The sequence below is a fragment of the Empidonax traillii genome, unplaced genomic scaffold (assembly GCF_003031625.1).
Source record: "Empidonax traillii isolate 1590-97213 ecotype Southwest subspecies unplaced genomic scaffold, ASM303162v1 scaffold268:size1028579, whole genome shotgun sequence".
In the NCBI taxonomy this organism is placed as follows: Eukaryota; Metazoa; Chordata; class Aves; order Passeriformes; family Tyrannidae; genus Empidonax; species Empidonax traillii.
Genome location: NW_020955461.1, coordinates 489647 through 508076, shown reverse-complemented (window position 1 = coordinate 508076; position 18430 = coordinate 489647). Strand labels below are relative to the sequence as shown.

At 39.3% G+C, this 18430-nt stretch overlaps 2 protein-coding genes across 7 annotated transcripts in view; both read left to right on the top strand.

The window, feature by feature from the left end:
* Positions 1–8891, top strand: part of LOC114060285 (E3 SUMO-protein ligase RanBP2-like) — a 34481-nt gene extending 25590 nt beyond the window's left edge. For 3 of the 6 annotated variants that reach the window (XM_027889665.1, XM_027889662.1, XM_027889668.1), the window contains 8 exons: positions 494–586; positions 1459–1655; positions 2165–2405; positions 2889–2987; positions 3159–3301; positions 4593–4866; positions 4990–5324; positions 8313–8891. In XM_027889665.1, the coding sequence (XP_027745466.1) occupies positions 494–586; positions 1459–1655; positions 2165–2405; positions 2889–2987; positions 3159–3301; positions 4593–4866; positions 4990–5324; positions 8313–8618 (1688 nt within the window). In that variant the 3' untranslated portion in view covers positions 8619–8891. The remainder of the gene's footprint in view (positions 1–493; positions 587–1458; positions 1656–2164; positions 2406–2888; positions 2988–3158; positions 3302–4592; positions 4867–4989; positions 5325–8312) is intronic. The other 3 variants (XM_027889664.1, XM_027889666.1, XM_027889663.1) reach the window with 2 other exon arrangements.
* Positions 8892–10212: 1321 nt separating this feature from the next.
* CCDC138 (coiled-coil domain containing 138) overlaps positions 10213–18430 on the top strand; it is a 36916-nt gene continuing 28698 nt past the window's right edge. The window contains exons 1-6 of the mRNA XM_027889670.1: positions 10213–10244; positions 12266–12326; positions 12944–13079; positions 13774–13889; positions 15559–15743; positions 16792–16950. Of these exons, the coding sequence (XP_027745471.1) occupies positions 12949–13079; positions 13774–13889; positions 15559–15743; positions 16792–16950 (591 nt within the window). The 5' untranslated portion in view covers positions 10213–10244; positions 12266–12326; positions 12944–12948. The remainder of the gene's footprint in view (positions 10245–12265; positions 12327–12943; positions 13080–13773; positions 13890–15558; positions 15744–16791; positions 16951–18430) is intronic.

Below are 18430 nucleotides of genomic sequence, written 5' to 3'. Positions count from 1 at the left end.
AATTCCAAATACTAAAACTGAACTTCTTTTATGTCAAATCTTATCGAATGCAACTAAATTACTCTTGATTTATTCAGCAACAAATATGTTAAATGGAAGTTCTGAAACACTGTATTCAACAGAAAATTGGAGAAGACAAGCCTGCTTTCACAAAAATCTGAGACTGCAAGTTTTTATGTAAAAGATCTTCCATCTTCTTTCCCAAATCTGTGCAGTGGTACTCTTAATAAAATCACTCAGTAAGAAATGTGTTTTCTGAAAACAAAACCTGTGCTATGTATCTGTAACATTCTAGGCTGAGAAAAAGTGTTACAGCACACTCAAGCACATGCATGCAAGACTAGAAGTGAAAGCTTACCTGTTGTTTTGTGGAACTCCTAAAACATAAACAAAAATTATGCATACTTGCTAGGCTTGTGAGTTGAAAGGGCTTAGCAGACTTCTCTGACCTAGAGGGTACCTGAGAACTTAATGCTTGTTTCCTGTGTTTAAGATGAAGACTATGAAACAGCTGTTAAGAAACTTAACGGAAGGCTGTATCCCAGTGATTCAGAAGAGAAAAAGAAACAGCAAGGTCCTGTAAAAGGTATGTCTTGAGAAATTTTAAGTATTGTGCTTTAGGTACTGAAATATAAACTGAATCTGAAGGACACATGGGCAGAGATTAATTTTGTGTTTCCCGAGATAGTTTTTAGAAGTGGTGATGCTGTGAGTAGAAAAACTGCATATCAAAGTACAGCTTTTAAGCTCAGTATGTGAAACTGTTAGCAGTAAAGTGGTACCTGAATGAGAAATGTTTATTTCAGGTGATCTCTAAACAAGAACAAGTTTTTCTTACCTTGAGGTTCTTTTGAATATGAAAAATTCAGTTTGGCATGGTTCTGTTTAAGACAAAAGTTCTCTACATCTTTGAATATTTGCTGCTTCTGCAGATAGTCAATTTAAGCTTATGAGTTAATATTGCAAAAAAAAAAAAATAGACTTTATACTAAAAATACAGGTGTAGAAGACTTGCTTATATTTATGTCAGCTTCGGCTGTGCCTCAGACTTCATTCAGTGTTGCATAACTGAAAATCTGAGCAGATACTTCTAGAAGTGAAGTTTGGGAATTGCTTTGAGGATATGTGCTACAAGGGTGTATATATTGAACCATCTGAAATATGAGGAAATGCTGAAGGAAACTTATTCATGCCAGCTGCAAGATTGAACTCTTCATCATTGCATGGAAATTCCCTGGTAGCAGTAGAGAACTACTTATGTTTCCAATGCTAGTCACCCCAAGTTAAGTTAGTCTTCACTTCCACTATTGAAACAGTAAAGCTGTTTGAAAAACTCTCGAGGTCTGTCTTCAAGTTGCCCTGGCTATCATGAGATTAATTTACAGTATGGGTGCCAGAAATTAAAATAAATAGCAGCTAAATATGGAAATATTTTCCACTAATTTTTACTCTTTGGAGTAGGCATTGCAGGAAAAAGCGAATTCAGCAGTGAAAGAAAATGTGCTGCTACTTGCGAAGAGAATCCAACTCCCGAGGAGAAAGCTGAAGCAGAAGCTCAGCAGGTTCCTTCTACATCTGTCTGTGGTATCAGCAGTGATACAGAACATAACAGTCCAGAAGACTTAAAGTCAGAAGCTAAAATTCAAGAAATGAAAGTAAGAACTAAATCTTCACTAAATTTCTTGTTATTAAACTTGTACATTTACTTCATATATGCATGAGACATTACAGTTTTCCCCTTGTGAGAACTTAAAATATCTAGTGGGGAAAAACTATTTGAGTCTTCTGTGGCTATGCCTGATGCCAACACTGAAACAGGAAGCTTAGATCCTAAATTCTTTCGAAAGGGATGGAATATTCAAGTGTTCTCATAAACTGCTTTGGCTAGTAATATTACTCCTACTGTATACATAAGAACTAATTTATTTCATGAAGTCACAATATTCTTTTTAAAGTTTACTACTTCCCAGATACCTCAGTCTCTTTTCACGTTAACCTCCTTGTATATTAAGTGTAATGAAAAGCTTCAGAAAGCTTGCAACAACTTTTCTTGGTGTTTTTTTATTTTCTCAAGTATCTGTGCTTAGCCTCCTGGAGAGATGGTTTGTGCCCTAGGCTCTTCTAGCTTACTTGCCTATTATGTTACTTTTTTTATTAATTGCAGGGGAATGAGGTTGCAAGCTCAAGTGACTTAGTCTGTACCAGTAAGGAAGAAACACCTACTCCATCAATTGATGAGGTGACAGTATTTGTCCAGTCATCTACCAGCAGTGAAGAACCAGATTTTACCACAGAAAAAGTGCAAGTATCGCAGACTTCATCCCGAGCTGATGACACACCTGTAGACTTGTCAACTAAAAAGAGTGATTCAGACTGTTCAGAGTCAACACAAGGTAAGGTTAGAGGTATGTTCTGGGGCTTTTTTGTAGTATGATTTTTTGTAGATCAGTTTATCTAGTTGCTGTCTTGAGAAGAAGTCGTGCCAATGATGAATGAGAAGCATAAGTACCAATCTAGTAAAAATGTGTCTGGGGATTAAAATAATTTTATCAAATTTTTCCTGTGTTCAAATTCACTACTGCAGAACAGTGCTAGTGTCTGCTGTGTAATTTATGAGATGTACTTTTATTAGTTCAGTATTAAATACCACATGAATACTTATTACAGCTCTGTGGAACTGCACAGAAGTAGAATGCTGAAACTCTGTATTGTGCCCTTATTTTAAGCTATAATAAACTGTCATTATGACATACTTCACATAAACTTAAATTTATTGGATGATAAAAATACTGTATACACTTATCCAGTATATTCTTATGTGACTACATAAATGTATTTTCTTTAAGAAAGTAGAGAAGAACTTTTGACTTTGCCCTCTTATTTCATAGAAAACAGAGTCGTCTCATTTGGTTTCGGCAATACTGCAGGCCTGTCATTTGCAGATCTGGCTTCCAAAAGCTCAGGAGATTTCGCTTTTGGCTCCAAAGGTGAGTTGGACTAATCTCTGAGGCAGATCTCAGCTGGACTTCTGCTTCATACAATAAAACTTTTATGTACCGTATTTCTGCTGATCCATAGAAACAACAATTTTTTTGCAAGTTTTTTGTCAGGAAGGGAAAAATGACATAAAGTTTAAAATGTAACTCTCTTAATTGTAGATAAAAACTTCAAATGGGCAAATACAGGAGCAGCTGTGTTTGGAGACACAGCCCCTAAAGCAGAGGAAGATGAAGGTGGTAGTGATGATGAGGTGGTACACAGTGATGATATCCACTTTGAGCCAATTGTCTCTTTACCAGAGGTAAGATGACTTCTGGAATATAAAACAACATTAAATAAGCATGTCTACTAACACAACAAGTTTTTAAAAGATGTTTTGCTTAACTAACTTTGCTTCCTGTGTTGCGTGGACCTTGTTCTGCATGTCTTAAACTGGCTATGTAGAAACACCTGCTGTTTTAAATCCTAGTACCTCGTAGCATGGGGGAAGGGCCTTGTGCCTCAGCTAAAATCTTAAACATTGATTTCTCTATACCTTGACTGAGTGCCGATCAGGAAGCAAATCTGTACACATAACGTATAAAAACTAAAATATTGTATATAGCACAGCTGAAGAACGGGAAGGGGAACTGGATAAATGCTGGTGCCAATACAATTCAGCTGTGGCTTTGTATCGAGGCTTGTAGATTCAGTTCTGTGAAAGCCTTAACAACTTACAATTTTTACTCTAAGCTAGACAAGATGTTTCTAAGGATCCCTAAGCAAAAAGATACACAATTAAGTTCACCCAACAGCTAAGGGAACTAACTTTGTAACTTGGAAAATAGATTGTTTTTCAAGAAGTAGGAGAACCTTCAACTTTGAAGGTAGACTTACAACTTATGGAGTGATGCTTCACACAGTTATGTCTTTATTTGTTGTTTAGCCACAGTGTGCCTAATAAGCATTTCTGACTCTTTTGATGCTAGTCATACTGTCTGGCATATCTATAAATGATATAATTCAACTATAGATTAGTAAAATTATTAAGCAAGGCAAATGGAGCGTAAATAAACAGCATGCAGCATCCTTTAATTTGAACAGTTAATCTGATTTATTTTGTAACATGCTTTCAACGACCTTCTTTATAATTTGGTGTGCCTTTGCTCATCTGTGTTATGACTTCTGTAACATTTTTTGTCAGGCCTGTTTGTTGGACTTGGTGTTTATTCTGTTCAATTACAAATATCAAGTTCTTTAACAATGTTCAAAAGAACTCCTGCAATTGTAATAGTACCATGTCTTCCCTTCTCAGTATGCACATCACTCAGAAAACCTGAAACTTTCCTGGGAAACTTGACAAAACCATATGCAGCATGGTGAAGGAGTATTGCAGAGCTGTAATTAATCTCAAACAGTGGAATTTGTTGGGCTCTTAAATTCTGAAAAGGCTAAATATCACACTCACTTTAGTGTGATGAGTGTTGTGTTGGAGATGGGAACAAATGGAATAATTTTCCACTGTAATATGTCAGAATCATCATAACTGTGTGTAATAACTAATATTTGTCTAGAAAATCACAGGTGCTCATTCTACTGTGTTGGTTTTCTAGGTGGAGGTAAAATCTGGAGAAGAAGACGAAGAGATTCTCTTCAAAGAGAGGGCAAAACTCTACAGATGGGACAGGGATGCTACTCAGTGGAAGGAGCGTGGTGTTGGAGAGATCAAGATCCTCTTCCATACGCAGAAGAAATACTATAGAGTCCTAATGAGAAGAGACCAAGTACTTAAAGTCTGTGCAAACCACGTCATCACCAAAGAAATGAACTTAGTGCCCTCTGATACATCAAACAATGCTTTAATTTGGACAGCCACAGATTATGCTGGTGAGTTTTTCAGGTGGTTTTTGTTTTTTTCCTAGGTGGTCTGTAGTTTCTGTGGCTTTGTTTTTTCCTGGAGATTATTACAAGATGAAACTAAAGAAACCCTCTTTCTGGATTTATTTTCAGATGGTGAGGTAAAAGTTGAGCAACTTGCAGTCCGATTTAAAAGCCAAGAAATGGCTAATTCTTTCAAGAGGAGGTTTGAAGAGTGCCAGCTAAGCTTGTCAGAACTACAGAAGGGGCACTTATCTCTGGCAGCAGGACTGTCAAAGGACACCAACCCTGTTGTGTATTTTGAAGTTTCTGCTGATGGTGAACCTTTAGGACACATAACCATGGAGCTGTTTTCAAATATTGTCCCAAGAACTGCTGAAAACTTCAGAGCCCTGTGCACTGGAGAGAAAGGATTTGGATTCAAGAACTCCCGCTTTCACAGAATAGTCACCGACTTTGTGTGTCAGGTAAGCATAGCAGGAAGACTCTTCTTTGAGAGAATGAGATGCGTTTCCACTAAAGATGGCACTTCAAAAAATCACTTTTACAGGATAGCACATTCTTGTTGGCAGCATGGCTCCGCTGTGCAGGGTACTCTTATCCGCCCTTTCCCTACAAGATGAGAAATGGTGCGAGCAGCACATGCTTCCCTAAGCTGATGCTTACCCATGTCTGCCAGCTCCTCATGATTCAGTGTTACCTAGCAGTGTCACGTTAGTGTGGAAATACAAAATGGAGATAAAGAAATCCTCTTAGAAATGGGCACGGGGCCTGTTGCTGAACAGGAACACCAAGGAAAGTAGGTGTTCCCAAAACTACCATTCATTTTTCTCTCCGTACAGAGAGGAGCTCCTGTATGCTCACTGTCATGGGTTTGCTCTGGGACAATTTTCTCTCACTCCCTACACAATTGCTATAAGTTGAGAGAAGGTTTATGCAGATAAAAGAGAGCTGATTGGGGAGAATAATAAGATTTATTACTAGCAAGATAAAAACTAAAGAATTATATTTACAACAATTCTAATTAGGTAAAAGTGCTATGTAGTTACAGAAGTACCCCTCCCCCCTTCGTATCAGTTCAGGAGGAGAAGCAGTCTCTTTGCTCCTTTTCTGGAGCTACAGGTTTTTTAAATAATTTTGCAGCTCGTGAAGAACTCAAAAGTTCTTCTTCTGTTATCTCTAGGACAACAACTCCAATTTGTCGCAGCTGGAACTGTTTCTCTTTCTGTCTCTCTTCTATGTTGACCTCAGGGCTGGGCCTACCCCCTCCTGGGCTAAGACTGGAGCCTGGGGGGTTACCCAGGCCCTGTAGGGTCTTCATGGACTGCAAGGGGACACTTGCCTACCATGGATCTTCACCACAGGTTACAAGGGATAATGGCTTTTGAGTCCACCCCTGTTTTCTGTGGGGTTCCTTCCCATGGGAGAACAGTCCTTGATAGACCTCTCCGACAGGGGTCCATCCGTTGGGCAACAGTTCTTCCATTCTCTGCTGTCCCTCAGGGTCACAAATTCAGCTGCATCAGCACGGATCCCTCACCGAGATCCCAAGCCTACCCGGGCTGACTTGCTCCAGCGTAGGTCTCTCTCCATGGGCCACAGGTCTTCAGCAGGACTGTTTTATCCTAGGCCTTCCCATGGAGTCACATCTTCTTCATGCACTCTGCTTTCAGCGTGGGCTCCTTCATGAGCTGCAGAGGGTCGTTTCTGCTCTCCAATAGTCTTCCACAGGTGTCAGGGATATTAGTTTTCAGTCTTTTCCTTGCTGAAGGGAGAAAGAGGGGGAGAGAGGAGTTCCCCCCCACACACCCTTCATGGTTTTTTCTCTCCAGTTGCCACCTTTGACCTTGGAGGTCCATTATCTCTCTGCCGCAATTTCTTCTGCAGCATTTCTCATCCAGGCAGTCTTTCTTTAGAGGTTTCTTTCTCTACTCTTACAGGAGAGAAGCAGGGCTTCAGTGCCACACCTGCCCCTGGCCCAGGGCCGAAGGAGGAGGGGGCCCTGGCCCACTTGGGGCCTGCCACCTCTTCTACATGGCTCTTAATTTCATCTGCACAACAACCTTCTCTTCCCTTTTCTTAAATATGTAATTGGCAGAGGCGTTACTAGAACTTTTGATTGGCTTTGCTCCGGAAATCTACCTGGAAAAACTATTTCCATCCCTTGGGGGTGGGGGTTTGGCAAAACCATGACACTCACCTGCTAAGAACACTTACTTCCAGGATTCTCTTACTGTTTAAGGTCCACTTAGTCTAGTGGTTAAGGACACGGCACTGTCACTACCGAGGCCCGGGTTTGATTCCTGGTCAGGGCCCCTCCCCAGGCAGATGGAGCTCGTTAGCCCTGTAAGGCAATCCATCTACGTCCTGAGGACCTCGCTGCCATTGTCCAAGCTCGCTTGGCCCCGGCAGATGAACCTCAGGATTAAAGGGTGGGCTCAGTTCCGCGCACACTGTGTCTCACCTAAAAAATCCAATGTGCAGGCTGGAAGGTGTAAAGACCTTCCCCGATTCTTCGTTCGCGAAGACTGGCCATAACAAACATAACAATTATTTCAGGTAACATGTACTTGAAAATTGAAATTCCAAGTACTTAGATGTTCAGGTTTCCATCTAAAAGAAGTCTTCTAGATCTGGTTGTCATGCAGTGGCCTGTTCCTTAAAATACTTGAATTTTGAACTGAGAGTATCAGCCTGCAGTGCATCTGAACCCCCACGCAGAACAGTGTTGGTTTTAAACCGTGGTGTGCATTCAGTAGTACTAGCAAGTTCTTCATAAATGCTGAAGGCTTAGGAGATAGATCATAGCTCAGATAGACCTTTCCTAGAATTCTCATCAAGAATTCATTGAGTTTTAATGACTTGTAATGTGCAGAATGAAACAACTTCCATACACGCTATGCTAATGTTCTGGATGTCACTGCATCACTAAAGCTGAGGGATGTAGACAGCCTTCAACTCAAAATTAGACAGTAATATATGAATGACTTGTAACCAGAATAAAATATTGCCCTGTCTCTTGATTAGGTATTACCTGTGCCTGAAGTATGCACTTTAGGTGCCAAGTTTTTGCAAAAGAGCCATTTCTGATAAAGCAGCGTTAGCTCTTTTAGGGTTTAACCTTGTTTCAGGGTATTCCACATCCTATAAAGAGCAGGCTTTCTTTTAAAATGGTTATCTGCACCATGTATGTGTGACTAAAAGTGAGCTTTTATCACATGAAATTAGTATATTCTAAGTTTGGTCTGCTTTGCCTAAACTTTCTTCAGGTACAGTGAAAAGCCTTTCAATAAGAACCAAGGCTTTCCTTCAAAGATAAAGTAGCACACATTATCACTTTTATATGTGTAGTCAAATAATAGGGAACCAGAAAAGCAAAAAGGAAATAGAATTGTTGGTTTGTGTTTTGGGACTTGTCACTTAATGCTGTGCCCCTTCTTGTTTTGTTTTTTAAGGGAGGAGATATAACTAACCATGATGGAACAGGTGGACGGTCAATTTATGGAACAGCATTTGAAGATGAGAATTTTGAAGTGAAACACACTGGTCCTGGATTGTTATCCATGGCAAATAAGGGCAGGGATACAAATAATTCTCAGTTCTTCATAACACTTAAAAAAGCAGAACACTTGGACTTCAAGCATGTTGTATTTGGGTTTGTGAAAGATGGAATGGATGTCGTGAAAAAGATTGAATCCTTCGGTTCTCCTAAAGGGCTAGTAAATGCAAGAATTGTCATTACAGACTGTGGGCAAATATAGAATTATTTCTTTGAGTAAACAAATGTTTTAGCGGTATAAATCAGTACTTAGATGTTATTTACTAATTATTTCAACTTCTTAAAATGGACACTTCTGATGTATAAATGTAAAATTACAGGTTATAGTTGGATTTTTTTATGTGTTCTAATTGATTTTTTTGCATGTTAAATAAAGTTCAGGCACTGGCATATTTCAGGTGTATTTGTGTTATCCTGACATATTTGTATTAAGTGTCAAATTTTAAAAATAAAATCCTAGTCTTGTTAAAATAAATGTCTTGTCTTCACTTTGGTTTGTTTAAAAAAAAACCAAACTTGCATAATTTGGCTTCCTGCTCTCATGAAGCGCTTTTGAATGTGCAGATTGTAGATGCAAATTGCTGGACAGCACACTGAAATCCTTTGAAAGTTAGTGGACGTTCCAATGTGCAGAATGCAAGCTGGGGCAAGTGGATGCTTGTTCATGCTCTCTGGAGTCTCTCAATATCAACTCAGTATTTAAGAGAGCATAGTTATTAAATGTATTGAACAGTGTTTTTCTAGAGAAGTATACCGACTATTTTTTTGTACTTAAAAATATTTCTAAAAGACTTGATGTATCAAAAAACATCTACTAAACATTGGGGATTTACCTGAAATGCTGTAGTATAACCCACTACTACTGCTCTGATGCTGCTCTCCTGCCTCTGCTCAGTGTTTATTAGCTGTTTTCAACTTCTCAGACCTCACTGCAGGCTCTAAGTACTAGTATCTTGAAAAACTTTGCCTCTCAGTAGTGAGTATGCATGGATAAAATGTGGGGCTTATTTAAACTGATGTTCTACAGTTCAGTGCTGGCACTATCAAGGATTCTTTTCCCAAGGTAACTAATTTGTTGTTAAGATCTGTAAATTGGAAATATGTGACTTGTATATTCAGCTTCAAGTTGTATTTGGATTTGTATTTATTTATTTTTACAAGATGGTAGTAGTACTTCTTCATGGATGACCTTATCGCTGTCAACAACTACGCGAAGGGAGGTTGTAGCCAGGTGGGGGTCGGACTCTTCTCCGAGGTGACAGGATGAGAGGGCATAGTCTTAAGATACACGGGGGGAGGCTTAGGTTGGACACTAATTCCTCATAGAAAGGGTGATTAAACATTGAAATGTGCTTCCCAGGGAGGTGGTGGAGTCCTCCTCCCTTAAGTGTTTACGGAAAGACTGGATGTGTCAGTCGGTACCATGGTCTCGTTGACGCGGTGGTGTTCGGTCACACGTTCGACTCGATGATCAGAGGTCTTTTCCAGCCTTTAGTGATTCTGTGATTCCCTAAAGGTCCCACGAAACCGCTTTGCCTGGCTCAGCGGGAGGAGAGCGCGCTGTCCCAGCGCTGTGCCCGTTACCCACAGCCGTGTGAGGGGCCGCCGGCTCGGCCCTGCCCTGCCCTGCCCTGCCCTTCCCGCCCGGGGCCGCCGCTGCCGCTCGTCCTGCCCGGCGGGCGGCGGGCGCCTCTGCGCGTGCGCGGGCGGCGGCGGTTCGTTCGAGCGCGGCGGTGCCGCCATGGCGGGAGCGGGACCCGGGCACGGCCTCAGCCTTGGCCGCTCCGCCCGGCGCCTACAAACGGGGGACCCGCGGGGACCCGCGGGGGTGAGACGGCGGGGCCGGGGCTGGGCGGCCTGGGGCAAGGGAGAGCAGGAAATCCGTTCCTCCTCGCCGCGCCCTCGCGGTGCTTGGAGGAGGGGGCTGTAGCGGGGGATCTGTTGTTCCCTCCCTCGGGTTCATTGTAAACACCGCGGTGTTGCGTTCCCCTGCACTGCGGGACAAAAGTGGGGTGTAAACAGACTTGGGGAGGTATGTGTTCTTTCTAGTCCTACCCCCGTGCTCTGACTGCCTTACAGTGGGAGTGCGGAAGAGTCATCCTTGCCTGATCTGGAAATTTCCCCGAAAATTGCAGTTCCAAATTTTATGCGTTACCAAAAAGCTTATTTTTTGCCTAAAACCTTCTGGTGCCTGCCACTTGACTGAGATCATATGTGAATGGTCTTAGAAGTAGTCTGCTAAGCATGTATGGAATATATATAATAGGAAAAGTAATTTCTCTCTCCTTTAGACGCAGCAACTGGCAGCCTTACTTAGAATGTGTTAGGAGTGTTAGGGATTTTTTTGGTGAAGCTTAGTGATTAGCTCTGTTAGAGAGCAGGAAAGCGTTCCATATCTAGTCAATCAGAGAAGAATCAAACCTGTAGTTCCTAAGAGACTGCTGCATTGACTAGGCAGAATATTACGATGGGTATCATTCCCTTGCCGAAGTACAGCAATGTTATTTTACACCAGAGAATGCCAGGTTCTTTGCACTGATACGAATGAGGGAAGTGGACTGTGGTTCCTCTGTTTCCTTGTGCTCACATAAGCATTTAAGGCTTTGCACAGTGGATTGGGAAACTGATTTGCTTAAAAATCCAGCAGCAAAGACTCCTCCCCCCTGCTAGTGTTTCAAAAGCCTTTGATAATACATAGAAGAAATACTTGCTGGCCAGGAACCTGATTCTATGATTCTTTGTTTTGCTTGAATTCTGTTTGTCTTTCACTGAAACAAATTCAAACTCATGCTGCAAAGAAAGTCATATGTTGGAAGAATACTCATGAGCAACCACAGACTGAGAGAGATTGAAAGCTGGGTTTGAGCCAGACACGTAGTTGTACAGGGATATCAGGTTGGTCCTGGGAATCATAAGATGAATGCAAAACCTTTTTTTTCCTGAGAAAGTGTGACTTGCCATTTTAGGGTCAGGAACTGTCCCAAATATGATGTGAAGATTTGAGTTCTTTTGCAGCTAAAATCAGGCTGTATGTATCTTTAGTTTCTGCAGAAGGATTAATGAGTTGAGTAGCATTTGGTGGTGCTCTAGGTTCTGTGTTTCTCTTGGGGAATATTCTGCTTGAATTATGGAACTGTGCTTCAAGGGAAAATAATTTTGAAAACTTTTCTTTAAAAGACTGTCACTGAGACTTTAAAGTGTAATGCTTGCAAGGAAGAAAATGTTACTTACATTTGTTTATGTGTTATTTCATTAGAAAGTGGTCATTTAAGTACAAGAAATTACAGCGGTTGATCACTTGATTAGAACACAGCAGAGAGGTACAGTGAAACAACTAAGATCATGAGAACTACCTTGAGTCTGATATTTTCAATATTTTCTAATGTACATTTAATTGATTTTGCTTGTAGCATAAAATTTCTGTCATTCACTTTTTTAGTATACGTAGTTACAAAACAGTAAGAAAAAGTAAAGCAGGACACTTTGACATAAAAAGCCCAAATATGAAGGTAGATGGCACTTTCTGTGATTACCTGGTTCTACTTTCATGCCTTTTTTTTATGTTACCATCTTCATTGTACTTTATATGCTCAAATTTTAGGCTCAAATATTTTAATGTATAGCACTATGAATATTTCATTATTAGGCTGTAAGGAACATATTTGCCTCTTTACATTAGTATGACAGCCATGTTTATATATTGAGGAAAAAACCACTTCCTTTTCAAAACTAGTAGTTTGTAGTAAGAATTCTGTTACAAGGAGTTGTAACTGTTAAACAACTAAGTTGTAACATACATTTTCCCTGAAAATTCTTACTAGATTACAGTGGTTTTGTGTTTTCTCGTAGGATTGCCTCTTGGGAGCACTGCATACCAAATGTAAAAGTGGAAGCTCCCTAGTATACAAAGGTAATAACAAGCAGTGGTGCTTTGTTGCTTCTCAGGGAAAATATATACCAGAGCTGTATCATTCCTAAATTTATTTAAAGTAGTTTTATATTTTCTCATTTTAAATGGGTAGATATTCTTGATCAGGGGGAGCCAGCCTGGGAATGTTAACATTGGAGTAAAGAGCACAAAGGATATTTTAGAACAACTTGTTTTTGTTTAAGGCCTAGTTGACATAGTTGGTAGCAGTCCACCTCATAATGCATATATTTAGCTTTAATTTAAAGATACATAAATGTTTAATATTTAGAATGTATTTGGGCGTCTTGAGAAACACGTTGCTGGTGCATGTGGGCAGCAGACTAAAACAATGTATTTTTCAGACTTCAGTTACAGAAAAACTGGTGTATGTAGGCAAGCTCTGAAACTTCAGAAAGACAAATCTGGTGTGAATGCTAAATAATTCTTACTATAGTTTAAGCTGTTATAATTCTTAATTTGTCAGGCTGCAGAAGTGGTGGTTTTGGTTCTTAAACTTAAATGATTACATGGCTAGCACTTCTAATAAGCCCTTGTTGATTTCTTAATGTCAGCTTCTCAAATGCAAAATAAAACTGTTATAATTTTATGTATTACAGGTGTCATGGACAGCTCACTGGAAAACACAGCTATTTCTTTGTCAAATTGTTCTTTAGGGTCAGAATTTACTGCAACTGGAAGAGAGAACAGCATCAGATCTAATTTCCTGAAAAGTTTTAAAGACTGGGATTGGTAGGAGGTGTTTTCAGTTCTCCTTTATCATTTATTTCCTCTCAACATCCAGATAAACCATGAGTAAATGATACATTTGGACTGTGCAAAAATTGTTTTAAGATTCTTGTTTTCTTGAGTAAAGACTTGTTTGTGGGTAACTTATGAGATAATGTGGATGTTGATTTTGATGAGCAGAACTGTCTAACTTTCTGATCTGATCTGTGCATGTTGAAATTGCTGATGGGATATAGGGATGATAAAAACTGAACTAGGTGATAAAAAACAAACGAGAAGGAAAGCAAATAGCTCAGACTGATAAGCAGAGTTATTACTTCTCAGAGCTTTTTTATGCCAAATACAAAAAATATAATTTAAAAAGGGGGCATGTATTTTTAATTCTCCAGGAATTTGGTTGGTTGTGATGAAAGAAGAGTGTTGGTTTTACCTTTTGTATATATATGCTTACAGCGTAAAAATCCTAGTTATTGCTACTACTTTTAAGTCAGCAACACTATTAATTGCTGTAGTTAGAGTCTTGTGATTAATAATGCCTTCCATCCAAATGATTTAACTCTGCTATTTGTTATTAGTCAAATATCAAAGTCGTACATTTAGCAACATTTGCCTTTTTATACAGCCTTCTCTCAGTGCTGTTATGTAGCATGTTAGAAAGGAAGTGAGTAATTTTAAATTATTGCTTTTTTTGTATTTTTAGTCTTGATGATGAGCAAGATTCTTTTTGTGATTCAAATGGTCTAGAAATAGAAGAAAAGTCCATTATTTGCTCTGAAACTGATGCAATTCAAAATCCAGCTATATACATGGAAACAGGTAATTAATAATCAACTAAAATGTATTTTAAGGTGGGGGGACTTAACCTTTCACGTAAGTATGAGTAACTCCTTTAGACTTATTTTAGGAGGTCCAGACATACTTGAAGCAATACTAACATAAAATTTTTTAAAAAGAGATCAAACTTTTATGAAACTGGTTGCCAGCGGACTTTATAATATAAATAAAGAAACAAGTTGGGGTTTGGATTTTTGTTTGTGTTTGTTTTGCTTTATTTTGTTTTAAGTAGCTAACTACATTAACAAATACTACAACTGTTGATCAGATGGAAAAACTTGCAGTGGGTAGTGTTACCCTTTGTTCAGCTAACCCAGAAAATTCTAGCTACAATGTTGTAGCAGGGAGCAGGTGGCATTCATTCACTGAAAATGTTTGAAAATTAAAGCAGAGGGGTTTGTGAATCAGTGTAGCCCTCTCTTGAGGAGACTTTTAGGTTTAGAAGAACATTAATGTGTTTTTTAGAAAGTGTATGTGAAAAAGTGGAGACAGACAGACAACCAACCCCAAGGTGGCTAAAGGGAATCTCAGAAGCCAGGCAGAACAGATCAGTAGAGCTGTCAATGGAGACAATTTAATAGGTAGAGCAAAAGCCACGCAGTCCAACGAAGCAGAACAAGGAATTCATCCACCGCTTCCCATAGGCAGGCATTTGTTCAGCCACCTGCAGGAAAGCCAGGCTCCACCACATGTAATGGTGACTTGGGAAGACAAACACCATCACACTGAATGTCCCCTCCTCCCTCCTTCTTCCCCCAGCTTTATGTGCTGAGCATGACACCATATGGTGTTGGGGTCAGCTGTCTTGGCTGTGTCACAGCTCCTTGTGCACCCTCGGTCCTCTCGCTGGTGAGGTGGGGTGAGAGACAGAAAAGGCCTTGATGCTGTGCAAGCCCTGCTCAGCTATAGCTAAAACATCCCTGAGTTATCAACAGTTTCAGCACAAATCCAAACTATAGCTCCACACTGACTGCTATGAAGAAAATTACCTCTATCCCAGCCAAAAACCAGCAAAGTACCAAATTAGTATTTCCCATACTGTTGCCTAGGTAATCTTATCCTGATGTGGTACTCTTATCCTGATGTCTCTCCCCAAAAAGATCCCAGTACTTCCCTTCAGTTATCTGTGAACTTTGTCCATTCAACTATTTGTGAAATCCAACCATTCCTCACTGTGCCATCTGCAGCTTTCATCAGCTCCTTACACTGTAATCTGTCACATCGAACAGTTTCTCATGTGGTGTCCCGTAGTTTAAGTCGTCCTCTGCTAATTTAGGTGTCAGCATAAGGTCTAGTCAACAGCAAATCACTTGCCTGAAGCCCTCACAAAAATAATAGGAGATTTTGGCGACACAACGACTTGATCTGTGCATAGATCCTATACATATATTTCTGGGATTTCTGTATTGCAGTGGAGGGCATAGTTTTACTTACAAAACTCCATTGATTCCTGATCAGTTCAAACAAATTGTTGAACACTGCTTTGAGCAATTCTCCGTAATTCTTTAGATTACTTTCATATTTTGATACATCTTTATACTTGTTACTCTGAATTGCTAAAATACCTTTTCACTGGTTTTATACAACAGTCGTATAATTATTTAGCTAGGACTAATGTTTTAATATAAAATTTTTTTGTTGCTGTCCACAGGCCATACCTTACCATCTCATTTGGCTGCAAATACACAAGAAAATAGTGACCAAAATATTGTCAGTAGTTTGTTAAAGAAAATTATGAGGGGAACTGATGCTCAGGCATGCAATAGCCAAGGCTTAATACCACCTCACATCGGTCAAATTTATGATGAATTATTTATAATACATCAGAAACTTCAGGTAGGAACTGGAATCACCCTAAATTTTTTTTTTTAATAACGTTATGAAGATTCTTACTTTTGATAAATCAAAAATTATATACATAGTAAAACTTACTTATAAAGAAAAAATAAAATAAAGAAAAAGGTGAAAGCATCTCATATTCACTTGAATGAGAGATTTTATTTTTTTTAATTTTTAATACTTAGTGCTATTACTTTACACTAATCACAGTTATTTATGTTCTAAACCTATGTCTTCATATGCCTATTTCCCTAAATTAATTCACTGATCCATTAATGGGTCTTTGACTTGGATTATGGGTAGGTGGGTAGATTCAGCTTGAGGGAGTTTGAACACAGTGCTTCTACTGTCTCGTGGTGGACATGGAGGGAAGCACCCACAGCCGTTGCTTCTCGAGAGCATCTAAACTGTTCTTCTGACTCTATGCATTCCAGAGCACTTGCCTTCACAGCCTCCTGCAAAAACCCTCCATTCATTCCACCAGTCCATCTCCAGCAGGCCTACCCTACTGACAGAAGAACCTCCTATATGGTTTTACTCTGTAAGAGTTCCTAAGCTTCTGCTAGATTCCCTGATGTGACTGTCTTTTGCACCATATGAGATAGAAATAATTTTGTATCTCTTTATCCCTCACCACTTTTTCAGGGATGCTTCCCACTAGCTGAAGAAACAATAAATCTAGTGTTCAGCATAGACAGTCACATCAGACTCTCTTCTGTCTTACAGTTAATACTATTATCCAAATATTTTGGAAGCAAAAGCCAAAGTTTAATTGTCTAGATTTATACTTGAGCAGCAATGTAGAATTGAATTTTGTATTTCGGAGGCCAACCCATCCCAATGCACATCAGTCATTTGGGTTAACAGGTGAGGAAACTGAGCACAGATGGCCATCAGGATACTTTGTATTAGTAAGCTCTTGTGTAACACTGTAATTTCACAAAAAGCTAAGCACATCTCTGGGCCAAAAATTCAGATGCAGTATAATTTGTCACAACTTCATGGGTTTTTAAAGTAGTTTCAACATTTTTTTTTCTTGATACAGAGAGAAAGTTCAGCACAGCAGGAGTATGCTCTGCAACTCCAGAAACGAGAGCGTTGTCTAACAGAACGAGAAGCATTGCTTTTTAAACATGAAGCAGCTTTGGCTAAAATAAGAGGTGTTGAGAAAGAAGTTCACACAAAATTTGGAGCTATAAAAGAGGTGAAAAAATATATTTGATGATAGATACTGCTCTACATACCATATAACTTGTTTGTAGTTCTCTTAAGCCATCACGTTTGCTGGAAATACTGCTTATTTATTTAAAGTGCTGGAAATCCCTAAGGGAAATATTTATATAGAAAGTACTGAACAATATTATTCAGATTTTTGTATGACTCCTGTTTCAGAATGGTGCATTTTGTTGTCTGATGTATTAGTACATTTTACTGTTACAAGTTAGAAAAAAGAGATCACTTATTTGTAAAGTAGCAAAAGCTATATGACCAGTATTAGAGAAAAAATTTTGGTCTATCTGTAATTGTATGTTCATTAAATGAGTGTTTTTGCATTAGCTGTAGCTGAAGTGGATTTCCTTGCGAAGGCTTTAAGACATATTGAGATCTTATGACAAAACACCTACTGCAGAGAGCATTAGCAACCAAAGGCTCAAAAAGTTCAGAGAAAGATCAACCTAACTTTGGGGGTGTGGGAAGAAATGAAATGGTAGGATTTTGCTGTAAGAGGTACTTATTAGTAACACTGTTCTTGAGAGTGTTTGGTATTGAATTCAAATCTTGTGAAAAGTTTTGGTTATTATCCAGGAGGTCTCCAAGAGAAATCCTTAAACATGTGTACTTTCTGTCAAAACCAGAAGCTGCGAAATTAAATTTCTTTGAAGTGTGCAAGTAAACCTTTCCTACAGGCTGTTGAGGGAGGATAAGACTACATGTTAGAAAGGAGGAAAGGGTGCCAGAGGATAGATCTGAAAAAAGTACACTGTTCACAAGGCCTGAGTGTACAGTATTGCATTTGAATAGAAGTATCAGCAACAGAGGATGATAACTGGATGCATGGGCTAAACACGCAGAATGAATTGAGGGTGAATGTGCCAGTCTTCAACTACATAAAAACTAGAAGTAACAAAAAAAACCTAGATGTAACAAAAGCAGTTAAGCATATGAACAGGGAGATTGGCAAGACTGTGTTCCTAGTATTGGATAACTTAAGAACAGGGGAGACAAACATCTGGCAGGAGTGAAGTGGTATAGCTGGTTAATATACAGACGACACCACCTGATTTGATTATGGAAGTGGGTGGGATAGACATCCTGGCATCACCTTCAACCCTATGGCTTAACAACTGAATTGGTTTTGAACTTCAAGTAAAGCTGTTAACTGTGTTTGTAGAAAACAGAAGTGAAACATTCCATAAGATTCCATAAGATAGGATGCACTCAATTATATGTTGGCAGCATCTGTGTGTTTATTGGTATGGAAAGGGGATCTGTCATTTCGTACAGATGAGAGGACAAAAGGAAACAACCTCAAATTGCACGAGGGAAGGTTTACATTGGATATTAGGAATAATTTCTTCACCTAAGGGATTTTCAAGCATTGAAACAGGCTGCCCAGAGAAGTGATGGAGTCACCATCTCTGGAGATATGAAAAGACGTGTAGATGTAGCACTTAGGGACATGG